We start from the raw sequence: 17,669 nt of genomic DNA on the forward strand, positions 1-17,669 counted from the left end.
TAAACTAACTGTTAAGTGTTAGAGTTTTATAAAAGCTCTAAACTTGTCAAGTACACCTTGGTTGGGACCAAGATTGAATCATGTAAATTTGTACTGCTGTCCTCTGTGATACACATGTTAGAATCAGCAAAGAATGTTACCTGAACTCCTTACACACGTTTTAAAATTAAAACAAAACACACTAAGATGTGTTACAATTATCTATGATGATGATATGTGTTAGCACCACAGGTGACAAGTTTTGCACATTCATTGCATAGCAACAGAGAAACAAACAATTGAGTTTGCGCAACCACTAATATGGGAAACCAGCAATAAGATTAAATGTATGAGTGGGAACTGAAGCTAGAGCTCCTGTGGTTTTCCTGTGAACCAATTCTGAAAAATGTCAAATTAACTTCTCTGTAGTCAGACACCTGAGTATTTTGTTTTGGACAGTTGCAGTTTTCAGCTTCATCATGGCTGAATGCCGGTTATTTGTCATCCTGAGATCTAATTTGAACCTCTGTTGATTTTGCTATTTCTAATGGCATACAAATAAATACAGATTCACATTTAGAAAAACACATATAAGCCAAACATTTTTCATAGCTGTTGATTTTCTGTTGTGTGTTACACCGAGTGTTGCTTCTCTGTGTCTTTGTTAATGTATTGTTGAGAAACTGCTGTGTGGAGTACAGAACTAATTTCCTCAGTGTGAAACACGGCTTCACCTTGACTTCTACCTTTACGTATGACAAAACTTAAAATAGGACTTCACTGACTCTATTTTTTATAAACCCACATTTTTTTCTGGAATATGTTCTTGATCGGTGATGGGTTCCCCAAGTGCCCTTTTCTTGAGGCAATTTATTTTTTATTTCTTTTTTTATGTGTGTGCCTGTGCCCCTCAACAATATTATGTAACTATTAACCACAGTTTTGCTCAATAAAAGGATCTGGCTTGCATCTGTCACATGACTACCAATAACCAATGATCGCCCTTAAAAGCAGAGCGCGCTGGTTACGAGCCGTAAACGAGCTCGCAAAGAGAACCCCCTTTTTTTCCCGTCTGAGCGGTGCGGAGATGTAGGAGAAACACAAATCAATTAAGACATACAGACTGATGCAACAAAAACCAGTAAGTAGGTGTGCAGCGTACAATGTAGTCTATAGCACAAAGGAGTATTAGCTTATTATGTACACGGTGGTAAATTATCTTGTGACAACTGACGAATTGAAACAAATGAGTTTGCTGTGCAACAGCGTGACAAAACATTACCTTCCCTTTTATTAACCGCACAAGTAGTGGTGGTCATAAGCTACTAGCTCACTGGGTAAGGCTGTCATGGGTCTGTAGCTCTGTCCACCGTTTTAGGGATTATATTTAGTTTTAAAGTAAGTTACAGGGCTTTTCCTGCCTTTCTGGTTGGCTTATATTTCGCTAAAGACCATCTAATATGGATAGCCACATAATTATGAATAGAGCTTTGGAGTTGACGTCAATGCCGCAGTGCATTGTGGGATTGCGGCGCCATGTTAGAAGGCCACAAATCAAAACAAACACACTGTGTTGGAAGCAGGACTGCCAGAACCATGCTTAAAATCAGCGCAAAAGACAAAGGGACGTATCGCGACCGATTGCGCCCAGACGTCAAGAGACGGTACTTGGAAAAAAATAGCGTGCATCGGTATTGTGGACCCGTATGAAATAAGGCAGTGGAGTGGAAACCCAGACGACCTACCGCCGTTGTCTGACCTTGACCTTGTCTGTGGAGTCAGCGCATACACAGCGAATCATTTTCAGAATTATAAATTCCTGGAGGCGCACATCTAATTCACAAACGGTTGGGTATAAGATTTGGACATTTTTAAGCCTCCACATTGTGATTACTTTGACCATATGACCAAGATACAGCCAGAGGTTGCACATAACATTGACTTCTCCTCAGCAGCTGCCCCAAAAATTGCTCTTGATGAAAACATAAACACACCATCTGCAGGAGCCGTCCGCAAACAAGGCAAATTCCACTTGCTACTCTGGAGCTACTCCATAAACAGAACATAGTTCTGCTGCATCAACGATTAGGATGTTTGTTCTAATTTTCTATGACATCAGCGCATTGAAAATCAAACTAAAAGCCTATAAAGAGTAATATGAATTTCTTTAGAACTTACCGGAATGAAAATGTCGGGAGCACACCAACAAAAAACTGGGGATGGCAGAGAACTCGATATCAGCTCATCTCACCGCTGCTATCCAGGCCTGCCGTCTTCGTTTGGTAACATACATGAGATCCCTCACGTTGCTTCCAGGAGGGGAAACGGTAAAAGGAGAGCCCATTTTCCAGCTTATTCCCTTCCCGATCGTGCGATCTAACATTGCAACCGACAACACAGCAAGTACGAGCCATAGCTGATGTTTCCATCTGCTTTTGCTCCTGTAGCCCTTTGTTTGGCCTACTAACATGGCAGTTCGACCAAAAATCGTGGCCACTCCCCCTCCCGTGACATCGCGCTCCAAAGCCCTATTATTATAGTTACAATATGATCAAATAACACTGTATACATTAAGAAACAGAATATATTACATTTATATAGGGTGGCTGTAGCTGAGGTGGCAGAGCAGGTCAGCCACTAATCAGAAGGTCGGTGGTTCGATCCCAGGCTGCCTCCTGGCTGCATGCCAAATATCCTTGGGCAAGATACTAACCCCATGTTTGCCTACTGGTGGTGGTCAGAGGGCCCGGTGGCGCCAGTGTCCGGCAGCCTCGCCTCTGTCAGTGCGTCCCAGGGCAGCTGTGGCTACAATGTAGCTTGCCATCGCCAGTGTGTGAATGTGTGTGTGAATGGGTGAATGACTGAATGTAGTGTGAAGCGCTTTGGGGTCCTTAGGGACTAGAAAAGCGCTATACAAATGCAGACCATTTTATATTTCAAATATGACAAAATGGTGATTTTACAGCAGCAACATTATTGTATCTTGAGTTTAAACATTTAAAACGAGTTCTGTTTGCACAGAGTGGATAATCAAACAAACTGAAACCTCATATATACATTATTTTATATTTATTACTTATTTTTATATTTTAATTACTTTGTTAATATAGCACTATGCATAAATAATAATGGAAGGATTCTGCACCATGATGCAAACTTGTGGCCATAGTATATACAGTATTCTGGAGAAGGTATAAAATGTCACTGTATGTGTATGTGTGTATGTGCGTATTTTATGTGTATAGATTTAAAAAAGAATTACTACTAATGCTATAACATTGTCCAGACATGCCCTGTGAGGACATGAGAAGGGAAAAAGTGACAAAAGGGTCTGTGTGAGGCTGCTAAAGGCAGTGGATCCCTCACCAGATGGATTAAAAAGAGCACAGGTAACAATAACACATGTAGCAGTTGTTGCATTGTAGAGGTATTCAAGTATAAAAACAATAATAAACACAATGTTTTGGTACTGTAATTACTTTATTATGGATTAGGTGCAAGAGTTGTTAAGTGTGGATATTTAAATAATAGATTAATGCAATAGCAAACTGTGCCTTGTTCTCAGATGGACAAGCAGGTGGAGAGTGATAGATGAGGTGAGGAGATTGAAGGAGGAAGAGAGGCAAAGAGTGATTCACAGGCAGCACCTAGTTTATTTCTCAGTTTTGTTGCCTTATGGGTCCAAGCGCTGTCACCAATCTGCATTTTATTATTATCTCATAACACTTGTTTTAATCAGCTACCATCTCTCCTATGGACTTTTTACAGTCTCAGATCAACACAGCCCTGCCCTCCAGCAGCAGGAGCAGAACACCCCAACAGCAACATTGTACCCCATCAGGTAAAACATAGGCCGCGTTTGCTTTGCATTGGCCCCACCTGATGACAGTGATATGTATGGGTTGTTGTTCTTCAGTCTGGTTTTATATGCCCCTTTTTAAATTTTTGGGCACCCCCCTTTAAAAATGACTGCATGGCCCTGGTTCAGCTGGAGAAGCTTCAGCTTAAGAGATCATTGTTGGCATTGCTGTGAATCTTAACCTGATACACTGATTTGCTGAGTAAATGTTTACTCTTATTCAAACTGTTTTTGTGCTTTCTCTCAGTTTAGCACCAGGTTTGTAAACAGCTAGCTAGCTAGTGTTAGCCTAGCATTGCTCCTGCCTCTCACCTTATGTTACTTAAAAATTAACACCACAGCTTTAAAAACCTTATGTAGCCCTTATTTACTCAATACCATTAAATAAACAGGCTTTGGGTTCTTTTTCTACTGTACTCTTGTACGATATTTTTAAATTAACGTCTCTTCTGTTTCTGGGATCAATGAAGCTTATTTCTTAACAGTAGCACTACATGCGAAAATGAACACTAGTGTCTACAGTGTAGTAAACCATGTCATACACCATGTAAAGTAGACCTTTGCAACCCTCCTTTAATTGACTAAAATAATGAAAACAATAAAATAATAAAATGGCAGGTTTCAGTATTTAGGGAAACCAACACACACACATCAGTTTGCCTGCTGTACATAGAATCTCCACATATACAGTGTAAACCACCAGTGATAAGACAATTATAGTCCCAAACTAAACCTAAAGCCGGCAGAAATACACCCTACGTTGCAGGCCTGTATTGCTCCAGAATAAATCCAAAATGATCTCCAAGCCGGAGACCTTGTGAAACTGCAACTCCTACCAGATTAATCGAGGCAACAAGTTGTCTTCAGCTCCTCCAAAAGCACTCGCTCTGAATGCAGTAGCACAAAGATGAGGAATGTCTGTGATCTCCACGTGCTCCACAAGCTACCTGTTTTTAGCTTCCCACGTTGCCAGAGGCACTCAGTGACGCGGGCACTCAGAGTGGTCGTGTCCAAATTCATGGGCTGCATCCTCCTGAGGACCCGGCCTTCGCGGTCTACGTGGGCCGGGTCCTCAGAAGGTCGGGTAGGCCGGAAATAAATGGCTGTGAAATTGGACGGTCTAGCCTTCTGATTAGCATCACTGCTGTCTCGGGGGAGTTTAATAAACTACTCCCTGCTATCTAAAATAAAACAGGACACTGGCGTAAATTCTCGACCAGCTTACACTTCTCTTTAATCAGTTTTCTGTTTGACGTTTATTCAGCTGTGTGAAAACCAAGGAGGAGCCCATCCGGGATATTAATAAAGTTATTTTATCTTACTTTAATCTCAGCCAAACCAATTTACTCACAAACAAATAAAACACTGAAAAAAGCCAAACAATCCAATTTTAGGTTGTCTAAGTTACTTATATATCACATTTAACCTGAGTAGTGAAAGTCCGCGGTGATCTGAAAATGATGTGCCGGGAGTTGTGCCGCTCTCGGCGGCTTCAGGAACCCTCGAGCTCTCGGCTAGCTATCGAGCTGGTGGGTAACAGACGTCTCTGAAAACGTCGAAGCACTTTTGCAAATATGCGATATCTTGATAAACCGATCAGATATTTGAAGTTTGCACACCCACATTCTCGCCTGAAAATATTTTAAAAGTTTATTTTGTTACCCAGAAAGATTAATAACAGTAATTTTAAAATTTAGTAGCGGCCGCTATTGCTGGAAACTGGAGCTTGGCTTTGCCGCACTATGAATTCTGGGATATGGCGGGCTACGAAGGACACACCCGACCCATCCTTCAAATTCGGGGAAAAGGAGGACGCATTTGTCGGCTGCATTCGGAGGAGTCTACGAATTTGGACAGCCTTCGGAGCGTCGCTGTGACGTAATCGGTCTACAAATGCGGCCTCAGGAGGATGCAGCCCATGAATTTGGACACGACCAGTGAGTGATTCGTTCGCTCTATGATTCAGCACAGGAGGGAGGGGGTGAGCGAGTCCTGAGTGATTCGCTTACGCTTACGATTCAGCACAGGAAGGGAGGGGGTGAGTAGCTCAAATGTGGTGTTAGCATGTTAGCAGAGCGATGCTACTGTGAACCGAGGAGCTATTGTGTTGATGTGAGCTTCTACTCTGGGTTTTTTCTTCCAGTTCAGAGCAGAAATTTTTTTGTTAAGATACTGGATGTTGTGTTGTTCTCCACAATTTTAATTATAAGCTAGATATATTGCTGCTAACAGCAACAGGGATGAGTCAGTGAGTCAGTTGGGCTTGTGAATCATGATTCATGAGCCAGTAAAGTGATTATTGAGTATTGAACGATTCATTCGCGCATCACTACTTTGAATGAAAACAAACGCTGTTGTGACAGTGACGTACACTGTCTTGTTGGTATACAGTGGCTTGCAAAAGTATTCGGCCCCCTTGAACTTTTCCACATTTTGTCACATTACAGTCACAAACATGAATCAATTTTATTGGAATTCCACGTGAAAGACCAACACAAAGTGGTGTACACGTGAGAAGTGGAACGAAAATCATACATGATTCCAAACATTTTTTACAAATAAATAACTGAAAAGTGAGGTGTGCGTAATTATTCAGCCCCCTTTGGTCTGAGTGCAGTCAGTTGCCCATAGACATTGCCTGATGAGTGCTAATGTCTAAATAGAGTGTGCCTGTGTGTAATCTAATGTCAGTACAAATACAGCTGCTCTGTATTTGTACTACTGTATTTTTATACATTTTACATCAGATAAAAACTTTGGTTGTAAGATTCAGATAATTATTTATTAAAAGCTAGACATTTTAAATGAGAATAAGAAAGAAAAGTATTTCTTTGTGCCCCCCTCTCCCTGTTAATGCCTACCTAGCCCCCTGGTAAAACTTTGCTAGACCCGCCCCTGCACAGTTACCAGCTGTCAGCTACATAGAAAAGGATCCTGGTGTTATTTGTCTCTCAGAAACGGTTCATAACTTCCCTTCAACTCATTTATGTCACCTAAAAGGTAAACCTGTTTCTCCATCACCTGTTCAGCTCTGATGATTCAGTAAGGACATCTCCTGGTTTCATCTTGATGTTTCCCTCTCACCACATATCCAAACCGATATCACGACCAGCAGCTTTTACAGCTGTGGCTCCAGCAAACATCAACTGATAATAGAAATTAATATTAAATAAATTTTAACAACAGCTGATCAAGCTTAAATGCGCTGCTGTTGTTTAGTGCGACATCCACTGGTTTCCTCTTTCTGGTGCAAAGTGGGCGATAAACAAACGAGAGACAGGTCTTACGTCAGAAATGCCGATCAGCTGATCATTGATCAGTTTCATGATTGAATGAGAGAAGAAGAGGCAGCTGACAGCGTAAAGACGCAGAATAACTCCAGCTTTGTGTCTTTTTCCATTGTAGCTGAAGTCCGGGACAAACTGTGTTCCTTTTCACCTCAATACGAAACGCGTAATATTTTCTCTGAATACGAGACGATTCCGTATTTTTAAGGGGTGGCTGGCAACTCTACTAACTAACCTTATGAATAAAATAAAGTTCACGATCAGTAACATCATAGCACCCACCCAGCTGTATAGAAACTCCGTCATGCTAGCTAGTACGCAGTACGAGTTATTGTAACTGACTGTAAAAAGTCAGCACACAAAAATAAACTCCACCTAAACTTGGTTTATATCTGACCAGATAGACTGCAGGTCACAACTTCTTACCTGAAGTTCAGTTCACCTGACACTCGGACCGGCGACTGCCTCGGGTCTCTCCTCCTCCTGCCTCCCCTTTCCCTCATCCACCTGCTGGCCTCAGTGGAAGCTCCTCCATTGCCCCCACCAAACAACTGAGTTATTTTTACACATCTGCCAGCATCTGGCCAATCCACCACCTTTCATTGTTTATACCATTACAAAAAGAAAAAAAAATCATTGGCCCATAAAAACAAAAAATCACCATTGGCCCGCTGGGCAAGTATGCCCGATGGCCAGTCCAGCTATGGTCGTGCCATCAGTTAACCGACTTGAAACTGGGAAATTTTGCCTCAAACAGTCAAAAATATTATAATTCAGATCAGTACATTTACATATTTTTGTATCTATAAAAAGGAAGCTGACACTCACAAGACTTTATCAAAGGTGTGAGCATCACAGCAGATGCCTTTGTGTCAAAGTAGTGTTACGAGTTCAAATATTGGGGATGGAGGCAAGATGAAAAACAACACTGGTCTGGTCGGGTTCAGTCAAACAATGATTTTAATGATCACACGCGTAGGAGATAAACACCGTATGCAGACAGCATCAGATCTCAAAATGGTGGAGCATTGCTCAAACTCTTATAGGCTCTGGTGCCTCCACCTTATCATAAAAGCATAAACATTCACATGCTTTCTCTGACACGGCGCCTAAGCTACGACCTTGGCTCCCGGTTTATCTGCTCTTGCTGAGATGGAGCAGGAAGCTCCAGTATGTTCTGTTCTCTTCTAATCAGACAAATAAGACGATGACTTTCTGCAAACAGTATTTCTTATAACTTAGCAGTATAATGCATCATAAAACAACGTCATTCATTCACAATAAATCAGCAGCCTAAGGTAATGCAAATCAGTCTAACAAATGCAATAGTTATCAGCTTCTTCTAATTCAGGAGAATAATGCAAACTAAAACTACATAATAATTCACAATCTTTAATTAGGCATAAAATAATATTATAACCCAACATTAAAATTTGATCGTAGCTGAGGGTAAAACACAGAAAAACATGAAGGTGATTTTCCTGGCCTGAGATTTTATAAAAAATATTCTGCAGTAGATCAAAAACGAAAGAAAACCATTAATCAACATATGAACATTACCTCTGAAGTTACAGAGGTTTTATTAGAGACACAGCTAAGCGTGTCAAAGTCTTTCCCTTTTTAGACGGGAAACTGTTCTTGAAGTATACTGAGAGAGCGAGAGAGAGAAAGCTGTGCATGAAGTGTGGTGGAAGCAAAACAGCAAAACTAAGAGGGAATTCATGACGATGTTTTTGTGAAGCGTAGTTTGGATCTTCTTTTGATGCTGGTTCGGTCAATATTGTTTGGAGAGAGATCAAACTGACAGCTTTAGAATCAGCGCAAAAAGGGCGTAAACACAAAGCGTGGACCCGCCGAAACATCCGAATCAGCGAGCTGTCGGCTTTCAGCCCCGACCGTGTCCGTGCCGTCGGCTGAGAAAGGCAACATCTCACTGATTCTGATCCCTCGGTGGGTGCGCTTTGTGTTTACATCTTTGTGCAGAATCCGTGTACCTGCTCTCATTACTGTTTGGTGGTTGTTGAAATTTTGTGAGGTTTAACCTGAGATTCTGGCGTTTCGGGCAAAATAAATTAATATTAAAAAATCGATTCAGGATTTTAATAAATCGATATAACGTTATCCAAGCCAGAATCTATTTTAATCTATAAATCGATTATCAAAACCCACCCCCAGTTAAAAACATTTATGTATTTAGTTGTCCTGTCATTCTAATGAGTAAAGACCTCTAAGAAACAAATCAGCAATGCAACACAAATGAACAACAAACACTTTAACTGTTCTCTACTAACACTGTGGTTGGCTGCATACATTGTAGTTATATTGGTGAAGGTTTTGAAAAGTGTGTCATAGCAGGTCTATGTGGCACGTTTCTTATTGTGGCCAACTGTGGTTTTCCTGAAAGCAACTTCTCCTAATGACATTTAATGCACATGAGAGTCAGAGCAGTCAGTCAGACTGTTGTAGTCTGTTCTGCACATTCACATTGTTCTTTTAATCATGGCTGATCTCCTGCTGCTAGTCGTTCTCATGTGTAAGTTAAACTTCTTATCAGGTTCATTCGATGTTCACATCATCAAGTCCTTGATATAGGCTCACTTATAATTGCTGTCAGCATGTTTCACTTGTTTGCATCAGATTTCTAACAGTAGTTTACATTTTGAATCTTTTTATTGTTGAATTAATTTTGTATTTTCTTCCTTCCTTCTTCAGATTCTTTTCTGGCAATTAAAGCACAAGGTCAGTCTCTGGTTCATGTTGTTATCGCTGTATGGGATGTTTACTTTCTTTTTTTGTCTCTGGAGCTTCTCTACAGTTACTCAGCTTTGCTCATCATGAATACTTTTTGTGTAACTACATGCACCATTTATATTATATTTCAATATGTTTCAGTCAACTATGTTTAAGACTTACTGGATCTATTAAAATCTCAATGCTTACTCTACCATTACATATACAATATGGGTCTAAATCTATTTGATTAATCTAACATACAGTCTAAGGAGCTTGGAAGGAAAGCATCTGGGCTTCTTACATTTCTTTAAGTCTTTTAAGTCCTTCATCTTTAAGTTTTCAAGAAACTCAAAGAAGTTAAAAGACTTAAAGAAACTTAAAGAAGATCAGACACTTTCCTTCCTTAAACTACGATGGGGTGGCTGTAGCTCAGGAGGTAGAGCAGGTCATCTGCTGATTGGAAGGTTGGTGCAGGCTTCTCGAGTCTGCATGCCAAATATCTCTGGGCACGACATGAACGCCAAGTTCATTGGAGTATGAATGTTTGTAAATGTTAGTTAGAAAGCCCTTAAAAGCATAGAAGAAAGTGAATGTGTTGTATAAAGCGCTTTGAGTGCTCCAGGAGAGTAGAGAGCAGCTATATAAGAATCAGTCTCTTTACGATGACCTGGATGACTGAGAACCTTCACAATCTAACATACACTTTAATTTTTCAGATCTTCGTCCACCTAAACTGACAGTGAGCCCGCTGATGATCACAGAGACAGACTCAGTCACACTGAACTGTCAGAATCCTCTTCCTGTCTCTGAGTGTTATTTCATCATTTCAGGATATAAAATTGATAAAACAGCTCCTTGTCTGCAGACTCTGACAGGATCTGAATTTCTGTCATGGACACATGAAAGTTCACCTGTTACAATTGAAGTGACCTGTTTTTACATTTTAGCATATAAATCTCCAATGAGTTTAATGTCAGCAATCACCATACAACGTGAGTAAACACTGCTGTCTACAGAGAAAAACAGAAATCTGCTCTCAACTTGGGGGTTGTGTGAGGTGTGAGCAAAATCTTCATGTGAATCAGACTTGATTATTTAAAATAGTAAAACTCCCAGAGCAGTTTTTATTATCAGTTTTTATTGTCAAGTAAATTAAAGATTTGTTTATTTTACTTGAGAAATGTTGATTGTTTTTAGCTCCTCGGCCTGAACTGACAGTGAATCCACGGACGCTCATAGAAACAGACTCAGTCACAGTGAACTGTCAGACTCCATCATCTGTTTCTGTGACTCAGTGTTTTTTGTACTTTGTGAGAGGAAAAAAATCTACGTCCATCTCCTGTCAGCAGAGACTTAATGGAACTGAGCTCCTCTCTATGGCAGAGCAGAGCTCGTCTGGTGAGGTTGAAGTGACATGTTTTTACATGACAGAGCGTAAAGGAAGACAATACCAGTCTCCTCACAGCAACACATCTTCAATCCACATTCAAAGTAAGTGATTAAACTGTCTATATTATACCTCAGTATATGATGGACATAAGTTCTTCAGTTTTTCAAACAAGGAAGCTAAAATTATGTTAATAAAGCTTTATTTCATTTAGAATTAACTAATCTTAGGAGGGATGTATAAATTCATTCATAAATAAACTGTCAATTGGTTGAATTGATTTAAGTCTAAATGCATTTAGGACCAAATTTCCAGTGTAATTACTGCAGTAATGTATTAATATGTGAATGTTAAACTACAATATTAGTACAAAACAACAAAGGTGTTCTTAACTTGTGGGTATGTGAGAAAAAATTATCATGTGCAACAGACATGATAATTTAAAAAAAAAAAACAACCCTCAGAACAATTTCTATTGTTAGATTTTATTTTCAAATATATGAAACATCTGTAATTTAACAAATGTTTGTTTTTAGCTACTCGACCTGAACTGACAGTGAATCCACGGATGATCACAGAAACAGACTCAGTCGCACTGAATTGTCAGGCTCCATCATCTTTTTCTGCAACTCAGTGTTTTTTGTACTTTACGAGAAGAAGAAACTCTACACCCATCTCCTGTCTGCAGATATTAAGAGGAACTGAGCTGCTCTCTTTGATACAGCAGAGTTCACCTGCTGAGGTTGAAGTGACATGTTTTTACATGTCACAACATAAAGGAGAACAATACCAGTCTCCTCACAGCAACATATATTTCATCAGTATACAAAGTAAGTAATCATACTGTGCTGGTCTATATTATACCTCAGTATAGGATGTGCATAAGCCTTCAGTTTTTTCAAACCAAAGAAGACACATAAACAGATGTTTCTAAGTCTTTAATTACCTTTAAATGTTACAGGTATTAGGAGGACATACATAATTTCATTCTTAAAAAAATGTGTATTTGTTGAATTGATTTAAGTCCATCCAGGAAGCAGAATACTCAGTAATGACAGATGTATTTGCATTTGTATACTGCATTCAGTATCATGCACTGATATCAGATTACAGCAAAACAATATTCTTTTGAATTTATGAGTTAAATGTTAAGTGTAAAACATTGACACTTTGCAGTTGCGTGTCAGTATTGCAGTAGTGGAAGGAAAATGCCTTCTGAGGTGAATCCACAAGAAACTCAAATAATGAAACAATCACAACACCATCTTATGTTATTGCAGCTGAAAAAAACACTTTGACCTCTGCACCTCCTACTTCTATAAACTTCACAAGTGACACAGTCACGAGGGACACAACTATTGGTAAGAGTATTACAAGTTAATAAAAAGCCTTAAATTAATTGCTGTCAAATGCACTTTTTTAACATCTGGACATATTCATTAATTGCAGTAGGTCTAATTTTATAGTTTTTGAATTAAACTAATTTGTAAATGTTTTAGCTTTTTGATCTGAACTTACAGTGTGTCTACAGATGATCACATAAAAAGACTTAGTCACAGTGAACTTTGTTTCTGTTTGTGAATGTTTTTTGTACTATAGCATCTATCACGACCTGTTTCCAGCAGATAATGTTTTTTTTTTTTTGTTTTTTTTTTTAGATCCATCACTTATTTCTGGAAGCACTTTGACCTCTGCTCCTGGTACTCCCATGAATTTCAGCAGAGATGCTACTACAGGTGAGAGTTTTTCAAATGAATAAAAGGGTTAATTGTTAATTGATACAAACAACTACTTGAACATAATGTGTATCAGTCACGTTAAAAGTTGATAGTTTTTCATTACTGTAGTTTTCTTTGTCATTATCAGCAAACAAAGAAAGCTGATAATATAAGAAAAGAGAATAATACAATACTTTTCTGTGTTATACCTCAATAATGTATGTTGAACATATTTTATGTGTTACAAACTAACTGAACAAAATCTTAGAAAACCATGACCGGTATTATGAGGTAAATGATATTAACAGAAATGAAAGAATCTGGTTATGTTGAATGAAACATTTGAAGGTCAGATATAAAAAAAGGGGATGATTTATTTGTCACACCTCTGTCAGTTTCAGAGTTTGTGGTGAGTATCTGTAGGCCTGTTTTAATGATCCAGCATTTTGTGTCACACCATGCCCACATTAAGCTTTGTGGTGTTTTTATTGTGTTGAGATTTGTACCTTAAAGTGTGACACAACCTCTTTTAAAGCAGAAAAAATGATGTGGATGATCGGAGCAGTGGTGATAGTGGATGTCCTCCTTCTTGCATTGCCTTTTCTCTTTAATCAAAGCAGGACTGGTAAGAATAAAAAATCCAGCTGTAGTTCATTTACTTTGACCTTTAATTTCAATTTAATTTCATATTCAGCTTGCATTATTTTATGATAGTAAAACATAAACAAATGACTGTTATGTCCAACATTTCTGATTTGCTTTGGAGTTCTGAGGCTTCATGAATTTATTTTCTTAACTTTTGGCAGAGAAATGCAGTTCCAAGAGGTAAGAAATGTTATTTCTAAGGTATTAGCATTGTTCTTGTGTGCCAGTCTACAACTTCATTTCTATCATTACTCTAATTTACATTCATTCTGGCAGCTGCTCAGGACCACCAGTCCCTCTTTTCAGTGACAGATTAAAGGGAAATTACAGTTTTACTTTATATGAATGAGACAAGTGGATTCTACATTTCCTTTGTACAAAGTAACAAAAAGTTGCACCTAATGACAATTCCCCAATTTGCTGTGAATGCTGACACAGAGTGAAATAACTGTGCTAACTGGGGAAAGAAAGAATTTAGATGTTTCTGTAAACCTTCATTAGTTCAGCAGAACCTGAGCTTTTGTTTTCATTCAGATAACGAATAAATATTTGGAGAGAGGAACTTGTAAATACATTATGTTTTTGTTTTTCCACTCGAATGAAAATCTGTTTTTAATCCTTGTTTCAGACAAAAAGACAAAGGCACTGGTAAATCAAAATGTATGTTGCTTATGTTACTTTACTGCAATAATAATTCAGATGTTATTTGCATGGTTTATTTTTGGTCAACACATTTTGTTGTGTTGTGGTTTCTGTTTTAGGTGACTGGAAATCTTTGGTGAGTCTCAACAAGTGACGAATCTTATTTTCAAAACTTCTCCTTTTACTTGATGTTCCTCTGTGCCGTGATTATTCTGGTTATTCTGGGAACAAAGCAGCCACAACACTGCAGTAACATCTGATTAAATAATTTATAGGATGGTTATAGTGACACCTACAGTACTATCACCTATGTCTGCAACACTGGTGAGATTCATTTTCCTTTTTTCCTGGTGTTCTCAGATTTTCACATTCTGCTGAAATATAAACAAACTGCTTGAATCTAAACAGACATATGTCATTATAGATACAAATGATCAAAATATGTATATTCAACTAATGTCAACTATTAAATATTTCAAGATTGTATGTAACTGACACTTCATTTGTGCTTCTTTGTTTCTGTTCTATAGAGTGAGATCTGCACCTCCAGTGGGATATGTCTGTGGACATATTTTATTATTAACCCCCCCCCCCCCCCCCCCCCCCCCCCACTTTTTATCTGTGATGTTCATTTACCTCATAAGTCAAAATATTGTTTCTTCTACAGAATAAGATTTTCTTTCTGCCATAGCAAGTGTATTATTACCCGACATACAAACATTAGAGACATATTTGTAATAGTGGCATTGTTGCATGCAAAATGTAATTGTAATTTAAAAATAGGAAAATACTGTTCAACACAGGCATTGCCTGTAATAGCATCATGGGCAGTGTAGGAGCCATGATTAAATGTATTGAATTTTGATGATCACTGGGTTTTTATTTGTTTGGTTGTTATGGGAGTCACGTGGGTGCTAGCGGTGACATAAATGGGCGTTGTCAGTCTGTCATTCACGGGTTTTGATTTTGACAGAGAGGAGGGCTGGGTAGCCGTAGTTTTTGTTGACCGCTGCAAAACATGTTTCGCTTCGTTATATTAGAGCCTGTGACGTTGTAAGAGTCTGAATCAGGAGCCGATGACATTACTCTGTAAACTCTCAAAGCACTTTAATAAACAAGCAAACAATTCCACCTCTCGCATTATTGTGTAAAGTTGACAGCGCGTCAGGCAAATAGGCAGGCTCCATCCCCGGCCTCTAGCGACTGTGGAAGTCGCTACAGGCAGTGTAGTCCATGCTGCAAGGAGAATGGACTACCATACCCTTTATGTATCAGAGAGCCCGAGGAGGAAGAAAAAGGAGAGTCGAAAAGTAAGAGTTGTCACCGAGCAGAAACGGGAGTTGGAAGCATGTAAATATAATAATAACCATTGCAGCCAAAAAGAGTGCCTGACGAGCCCAGTTGTAAGTAAGCTATTAAGACTCGACTGTACACTGTGTTTGTGTTTTCTTCTGAAACAATAAGTTATTTTGGAGCAGCCTTTCAATGCCTCTCTCTGTCTCTCGCTAGCAAAGCTGACCCAGACAACAAAGTAAAGCAAGTTTTCGGCTAAGAGCCCAACACGGAACCCGACGTATTAGCCAGAGGTCCCTTTACGGTTTACGCCTTTACGGTTCGAACCTCTTTTATATACGCACGGAATAGTTTTCTATACGAGATCCCTGCAAAAAGTGCAGCCTTTCCTAACGTCCACCCCACTGTTACTCATTTTTTATTAAGATTTAAAAATCTAGTTGGTATTGGTATTGCGAGTATCCTTCAGTAATAGTAATAAATCACACAGCAATAGTACATTCATGTAGTTGTAAAAAGCTTGATAGTATATTAAGTAATCCAAAGTATTCAGAATACGTTACACTCGTTACATTACACTCATTGAATAACGTAACGGAATACATTACAAAATACATTTTGGGGCATGTATTCTGTAATCTCTAGTGGAATACATTTTAAAAGTAACCTTCCCAACACTGCAGATGAAATTGTATTATTTTACAATTTCCATATTGTTTTCGAGCTACAGCGCACTTGTTGCAAAATGCGGTGTTCAGATCTTTTTATTTGAATAGAAAAAAATCCGAAAAATTCAGCCTGGTTTAACCCTCATATTATCCTTGGGTCATTTTGATACCAAATGAAATGTTTTGGAATCAAAATATATTTTTTATTTATTAGATTGTTTGTTTGGCTCAAGAGTTGGGAGGTCGCCTTGTAATCAGAAGGTTGCCGGTTCAAGCCCCGGCTTGGACAGTCTCGGTCATTGTGTCCTTGGGCAAGACACTTCACCCATTGCCTACTGGTGGTGGTCAGAGGGCCCGGTGGCGCCAGTGTCCGGCAGCCTCGCCTCTGTCAGTGCGCCCCAGGGTGGCTGTGGCTACAATGTAGCTTGCCATCACCAGTGTGTGAAAGGGTGGATGACTGGATGTGTAAAGCACTTTGGGGTCCTTAGGGACCAGTAAAGCGCATTACAAATACCATTTTTCTCAGTACTGTGTATTAAATACATTTGATGTAATTTGATTGAATTATGAGTGTTTTATTGAATTCCATAACATCTGTTGTCCCTTGGGGTCAAAATGACAGAAATGGAAGAAATGTATGAAGTGAAGAAAAATGATGACGATGAGGAAGAATCTGAAGCTAAAATGGAAGAAGTGTCAGAAGTGGAGAACTGCACTTATGATGAAGAGGAAGAAACAACTGAAGAGGGAAGAGGACTGTGGAAGAGGACCCCGCTGAGACAGGAGAATACTTCCAGTCGAGGATGAAAAATTGACCTGGTCTTCGGTCCTTCCCAGTGACAGAAGACTCATTGTTACATCCCCACGATGAAGGTCTAGGGGTGTGTGTGGGGACTGGTAACAAATGGGACCAGAACAGAATGAAAGAGAACAGACAGAGGTGTTTAGTAAATAAAATCGTTTTTATTATAGATAATGTTAACATAAAGAACCGGCAACGCCTTTTTACCAATAACACTACAAAAAAGAAAAAAGGTCACAACAACAAAGAACCCAACAACCTAACAAACTCCACACCACGAGGAGGCACTTCCAGGGGCCCACAGGCCCACCCTGTCACTAGCTGCAGCTAGCTTTACTGCTGCTGACGCCCACAAGCTCACACTACTCACATGAAGCAGCTATACTCCACACTGCTTCCACAATTCCACACCAGAGGAGGAGCCAGACATTTGAAACACCCGGGGCTTAGCCCTAAAGGGTAGTATGCATGTGGGATTTTTTTTTTTTTTTTTTGAGGGGGGGGGGGGGGGGGGGGGTGTAGAAATGACTGAAAGATTAATAGGCTCTGTTTTGAGTTTTGTTCAAAAAAGAATGACTTCATATAGGGAAATATATATATCACACATGCAGGACACCTTAAACTAGTTTTTTAATTGAGCAGCAAGACAGAACGAA

General features: G+C 39.3%; 1 protein-coding gene across 3 annotated transcripts; it reads left to right on the forward strand.

The window, feature by feature from the left end:
- Nucleotides 1-9,496: 9,496 nt before the first annotated feature.
- On the forward strand, nt 9,497-14,805 carry LOC146574463 (uncharacterized). Of its 3 annotated transcripts, XM_085274121.1 has the most exons (13): nt 9,497-9,658; nt 9,838-9,864; nt 10,575-10,850; nt 11,056-11,349; nt 11,782-12,075; nt 12,526-12,606; nt 12,904-12,981; nt 13,499-13,588; nt 13,770-13,788; nt 14,237-14,268; nt 14,370-14,386; nt 14,526-14,574; nt 14,781-14,805. In XM_085274121.1, exons 1-13 carry the CDS (start codon nt 9,625-9,627, stop codon nt 14,783-14,785), a joined length of 1,296 nt encoding a protein of 431 aa, XP_085130247.1. In that variant the 5' UTR covers nt 9,497-9,624; the 3' UTR covers nt 14,786-14,805. The 3 variants fall into 3 exon arrangements, with proteins under 3 accessions (XP_085130247.1, XP_085130245.1, XP_085130246.1); XM_085274119.1 differs by lacking the exon at nt 14,781-14,805 and having other exon boundaries at nt 14,526-14,753; XM_085274120.1 differs by lacking the exon at nt 14,781-14,805 and having other exon boundaries at nt 13,502-13,588; nt 14,526-14,753.
- The last annotated feature ends 2,864 nt before the right edge of the window (nt 14,806-17,669 follow it).

The sequence above is a fragment of the Mchenga conophoros genome, linkage group LG5, assembly GCF_057382185.1.
Source record: "Mchenga conophoros isolate Kocher_MC1m ecotype Shallow Benthic linkage group LG5, M_conophoros_male_GT1.1, whole genome shotgun sequence".
In the NCBI taxonomy this organism is placed as follows: domain Eukaryota; kingdom Metazoa; phylum Chordata; class Actinopteri; order Cichliformes; family Cichlidae; genus Mchenga; species Mchenga conophoros.

Excerpts from the sequence above, each read along its gene's own strand:
- LOC146574463 (XM_085274119.1), top strand. The coding sequence starts at position 9,625 with ATGGCTGATCTCCTGCTGCTAGTCGTTCTCATGT. Across the intron at positions 11,350-11,781 it reads ATCTTCAATCCACATTCAAA|CTACTCGACCTGAACTGACA; the intron begins GTAAGTGATTAA and ends GTTTGTTTTTAG. Across the intron at positions 12,607-12,903 it reads CACGAGGGACACAACTATTG|ATCCATCACTTATTTCTGGA; the intron begins GTAAGAGTATTA and ends TTTTTTTTTTAG.